Source organism: Lathyrus oleraceus, chromosome 6 (genome assembly GCF_024323335.1).
Source record: "Lathyrus oleraceus cultivar Zhongwan6 chromosome 6, CAAS_Psat_ZW6_1.0, whole genome shotgun sequence".
Taxonomy (NCBI): domain Eukaryota; kingdom Viridiplantae; phylum Streptophyta; class Magnoliopsida; order Fabales; family Fabaceae; genus Lathyrus; species Lathyrus oleraceus.
The window spans coordinates 70768667-70774666 of record NC_066584.1 but is presented as its reverse complement, the minus strand read 5'-3'; the positions used below and the strand labels follow the sequence as shown (position 1 = coordinate 70774666).

Sequence of the window (6000 nt, the reverse complement as noted above, 5' to 3'; positions counted from 1 at the left end):
AAGCTCTCCAAGCTGAAGAAGAAGATAATGATGACTCTGAAAAGGATGATTCTGATGATGAAGAAGAGTTATCCCTCTTAACCAGAAGAGTCAAACAACTTTGGAGAAAAAGAAATAACAACTTCAGAAGACCAAGACATAAGGGAGATCGCTCATAATCAACTTCCAGAAGCAAACCAAACAAAGAGGTAACATGCTATGAATGTAAAGAACCAGGATACTATAGAAACGAATGCCCAAAGCTCAAGAAAGACAACTCTAGAAAAGAAGGATTCAAGAAAAATTCCTTTAAAAATAAGAAGGGAGTCATGGCCACCTGGGATGACTCTGAATCTGATGCCTCAGAATCATACTCTGAAGAAGAACATGCAAATGTGGAATTCATGGCTACCACATTTGGAAGCTCATCAGAAAGAGAATCTGATCCTAAAGAGGTATTTTATGATCTTTCTCGCTCTGACCTTGAATCTTGCTTATCTGAATCTCTAAGCTCATATCAGAAGCTTCGACAAAAGTTCAAGGCTTTAAAGAAAGTCCTTGAAGGAACTGTTGAAGAATGTGATAAGCATGAGATGGAAGTTTCTGAATTAAAAAGGCAACATTTTTGTTTTGGAAATAGAAAATGAATTTTCAACTAAAAAATGTTTAAAACTTGAAGAAGCTTTATCTCAAGCCCCACAAACTTCTAATACAATCATATACAAATATGAAAAAACATTTCAAAAATTTATGAAAAATGGGGTAGAAAGAAGCATAATGGCTTCTATGATTTATGGAGTTAGTCAGAATAAGAAAAGAGGAATAGGATATGACTCTGATGAAGACGAGCAAATACCTTCTGCATATGATAAACCTAAATCTCCTTTTTATTATCACTATACACATGTACAAACACAAATTTTTACTAATGCTAGAAAACCCAAAGTTTCCAGAAACTCTGAGAGACCCAATCACAGAGGACCCAAAAGATTCTGGGTACCAAAGGATAAAATAGTCTATGTTGTGGATATCCTATGCAATAGAGTTAAGACACCAATCATGGCACCTGGACTCTGGATGCTCGCGACACATGACGGGAAGAAAGAATATGTTCCAAAGCCTGGAACTTAAAGATGTTGGCTTCGTAGGTTTCGGAGGAAATCAGAAAGGAAGAATCAGAGGCTCCAGAACAATTGGTAATGGATCTCTTCCCTCAATCTCTGATGTTATTTACGTAGAAGGATTAATGCATAACCTGTTATCCATAGGTCAATTAAGTGATAACGGTTATGATGTAATCTTCAAGCAAAAAACATGCAAAGCAATTAATCAGAATAATGGAACAGTTCTTTTCACTGGCAAGAGGAAAAAAACATTTAAAAAATTAATCTTTCAGATCTAAAAGATCAAAATGTAAAATGCTTAATATCTGTAAGTGAAGAGCAATGGGTATGGCATAGACGCTTGGGTCACATTAGTATGAGGAGGATTTCTCAGCTAAATAAACTCGAGTTAGTCAGAGGTCTACCTAAACTGAAGTTCTCTTCAGATGCTCTTTGTGAGGCATGCTAGAAAGGAAAATTTTCTAAAAATTCTTTCAAAAAGAAAAATGTTGTTTCTACCTATAAGCCTTTGGAACTCCTTAACACTGACTTGCTTGGACCTGTTAAAACATCTTCAATCAATGGTAAGAAGTATGGACTGGTCATTATTGATGATTATAGTCGTTGTACATGGGTAAATTTTCTAAGACACAAGGATGAGTCACACTCTGTATTCACTAGTTTCTATTCAAAAAGTGCAAAACGAATTTGACTATAAAATCATCAAAGTCAGAAGTGATCATGGTGGTGTCGCATCCGCGAAAAACAACCGGCGGGAAAAACAAAACAAACAGAGCCGCCACCATGCGTTATTTATCCCAAAAGAGGGAAAGGAAACGCTCGAAGTAAACCTGGAAAAGACATGGTCTCGTGACCAAAGAGAGATGGGATCGGGAGTCGGTTATGCGAAGGGAAGGTATTAGCACCCCTACGCATCCGTCGTACTCGACGGGATCCACGCTCAGAAAGATAGAAGAAAGGTTGCTAAACACTGCTCAAAAGAACGCACACACACACGGGAAACAACACAGGTGGAAGAAAAGGGGAACGGGGCTCGCTAGGATATCGCATCCTATGCCTACGTATCTCATCGGGAATGAGAATCAGAGCTACCGTAGTTTGGCTCACGCACGCCAAACAAAACACACGCAGGAAACCGACTGCCAATCGCTGGGCTTATGTCAGACTCCACACAAACAAGCAAACATGGAAATCGAATGCCAATCGCTGGACTTACATCAGGCTCTGAACCAACAAACGCACACCGGAAACCAACTGCCAATCGCTGGACTTACGTCAGACTCCTACATACACAAAGGGTTTAACCGGACGCTGAATCATCAAAAGCAACAACAAAGTTGAACAAACAAGCTAACAGGAAGTCTGGTACTCGAGCCTGCTAGCTGTCAAGCAAACACACACAAAAAGAAAAAGGGTGAACACACAGACTAGAAGGGAGTCGGGAACTCGGACCTAATAGCTGTCAAGCAAAACACACGCAAAAAAGGAAAAGGGTGCCCGGAGAGATCTCGCACGATCTCCTGCCTACGTACCTCGTCTGGTATGAGGATCAGGGCGACGTAGTTCCCCTTAACAGGGGAGAAACTTTCTCCTAACCAGAGACTGGGAAATGACAAACTAAAAGGGAGACTGACTCGAGCCTAATAGTTATCATGCAATCCACCATGGTCCTAGGTTGAGGTTTCTATCTAACTTACACAGGCAGCAAGCTATCCTAAACAGCACAGGCAAAGCAAACATACACACAATTAGCACACACTATATATAAACAAAGTGAGCTCACACAAGGTTAGGCTGTGAAACACAAGCCAATTGGAATCGGGTGTAGTTAGCTCTTAACCCTAACACTGAGAGTTAGGGTGAAGCAGATGAAATGGGAAGTGAGGATAAGACCTCACAGCTCTTATCCCTGGCCTGGGAGAGCTTCAGACAAATGAAAGTGTGGGAGTTCAGAAAGTGGGAACTCTTCTCCACATATGACTGACTCAACAAAGATCTTGGGTTAATATCCACAATGCATCAACACAAGGTGTGTGAGCAAAGTGGATGACACACTGAATAGCAGGAGATGGATTGCACATCTCTTTTATCTGTCAATTGCCTTATCAAAGGACTTTTCCTGCTTGGCACAAAAATAAACAAACACAAGCATTGCCTCTTAAGGAGGGCTTCAGACAGGTGCCTGCCCAAGTAACAGGACAGGTCTTCCAGACTACATGAAGTCAGAGAGTTATACCTCAAATGGTTAAGCAACCAAGCAAAAGCAAGTTCAAATTGAACTTAAGCAACTTATGTACCTGTGGAAACATCACACAAGTCAGTTCAACTGTACAAACAACCAGACAATCATGAATATCAAACAGTCAAACCCAATGAGCAAAGGCATAAGCCACAACTCAAGCTCAAATGAGTTAACAACCCTACAAAACACACAAGGTTAGTAGTCACAAGTAAACATCAAAGCTCAAGTGATAGAGCATCAACAACTTATGGAACTTGAATGCTCAACCTGAAATCAAAGCTCAAACATGAGAGGCAAACCACTAGGTCAAAGCCTAGGGTCAAAGATGGAGAAAAAATCCAAAACAGAACATGAAATTTCACATGAATCAACTTCAATCAATTAAGAACACAATCCAAAAGGTCTCATCCCAATATCAATCACCAAATTCATTTCATTAACCAAACATGGCAAGGTATGCAAGTTGTGACCACATTGCAACATCAGAATGAACAAATGCACAATAATTCAAAAATGATTCAAATAATTTTGGCAAAGTTCATGAGTAAACAGAACATACAACATGATCATCACACAAAAAATTAGAGCATTTGGACAACATTAAGCATGGTAATTAAATTGTATAAGTCAAGGCAAACACAATCAAGCACATATGTGACACAACTTGGTACACCAACTTAGCACAAACCTAAAACAGAAATGGTAATTGGTAAAAACCTCAAACCAAAGCCAAAACAACCTTTAACATGCCTATAAATAGTGTGCAAAATTTCACATCCATTGGATAACCCACAAGCATTTCACGAACAAATGAAATTCAAGACACTTCAAAAGCTCAAAAATGACCATCCAGAATGAAAACACTCAATCAAATCAGAAATGATTCCAAAAATTCCACAAAATATCATGAGCAATCACAACATTCATATCAAGCACCATACAAAAAATCAGAACATTTGGAATTCATTTGATAAGGCAAATTCATCAATCATGTTGGACATCACAAGGTGTGACACAAATTGTCACACCTAACTTAGAAAAATCATAAAACAGAAATGACACATGATAAAAATGCAAACTCAACATCAAAATGTCCAGCAAGATGTCTAGTTATAGTATGCAAAATTTCATGAGCATTGGATTAAAATTGAGCATTTCACAAAGGTAGAAGCAAGGCAAGGTACAAAACATGATACATGTACAAGAACCCTAGGGCAAAACAAAATCCAACCAAGCACAATTTAAGGAAAAATAATGATAAAAAACTAGACACAAAATGTGACACAATGCAAAAATCCTGGTATTTTTTGGATCATTATTTAATTTATTATGATTTTATGAAGTGAGAAAAAAAATAAAAAATGCATGAAGAAGCATGTATGAACATGTGGAGGAAAATGAAATGAAGCATTGGAAAATCGCACAGCCAAGGTTCGAATCGAGTAGCATTTTCAAAACAGAATTGGCGCGCTGCATGGCAAATCCATGCAGCCAATCAAGACGCAACCCTAGCGAACCTAAGGCCACGCTTTGGAATCAAAAAAAACCGTTGCCAAAAGGCCTGTGTTCATCTTCATCATCCTCACGCGCATGAACAGTAAATTCAACAAGAACATGATGAACAAATTTTCCAGTTTTTGAAATTGAGCACAAGTACATGAAGATATTTCATCATAGATCAAGAATCAACTATTGGCTAAGCATATAACTTCATATCCAAAGAGAATCGAACAAATTAAGTTTCATGCACAAAACTTTAAATCACCATAACTTGTTCAATAATGCATGGATTTTAGTGGTTCAAAGCTCAGAATCATCACAGTTAACAGATCTACAACATTCACACAACAATTTCAAGAAATAAAGAGATCGAATCTGTGACCTCTTGAAGAGCAGCTTTATGAAATCGCGTTTTTCAGGCCTGGCAATGCTTCAAATGTCTTCTAGGATGCTTATACAAGTGAATGGATGAATGCTTGAGGTCCAATTGCTCACGATTCAACAGAATTTTGATTCCACCATTGATGCTTCCATAGCTTCAAGCTGCTCCAATGTGCACAAAATCTCTTGAATCTTCCTTCAATCTTGCTCCATGATGATTCCAGATGATGAATTGATCCAAAAAAAATGCAAGTTGTTTGAAGAAAATTGAAGAAAAAATTGAGAGAGAATTTTGAGAGACTTTTTTGATTCTAGATCTAAACTTGGGAATTGTGAAAAAACAGTTATGATTAAGCTTATATAGGCAATGCTAAACATGATTAATTAAGCTTAAGCCCAAATGCTAATGTAATTAGCAATTATGAGGTGTTTTGGCAAAATTGGGATTTCACCCTATGCATGAAAATGCATGGATGAACAGTACGAATTTGGCCTTAATTTTACTCAAAAACCTGTTTTGGAGCCAATGGTGATGGTCACATGTGCAAATAATTCACCAATTTTGAATTTCATTTTTCCCTCCAAAAATCAATTGAATTTTCAAATATTTATGTGAATGTAATGCATGTCATGTAATGCCAAATTTGGAAACTAGAGGTTAAGACAAAAACAATGCAAAAAGAGCCACTTGATTTGGAGTTTTGGTTGAGAAGTTATGCCCCTTTGAAGTTCCATGTTCACTTGGCCAAGTTTGATCCATATCTCCTTAACCAC

General features: G+C 38.0%; 1 protein-coding gene across 1 annotated transcript in view; it reads left to right on the top strand.

The window, feature by feature from the left end:
* The first annotated feature begins 308 nt into the window (after nucleotides 1-308).
* LOC127094080 (eukaryotic translation initiation factor 4 gamma-like) overlaps nucleotides 309-6000 on the top strand; it is a 48255-nt gene continuing 42563 nt past the window's right edge. The window contains exon 1 of the mRNA XM_051032948.1: nucleotides 309-595. Coding sequence (XP_050888905.1) covers nucleotides 309-595 — 287 coding nt within the window. The remainder of the gene's footprint in view (nucleotides 596-6000) is intronic.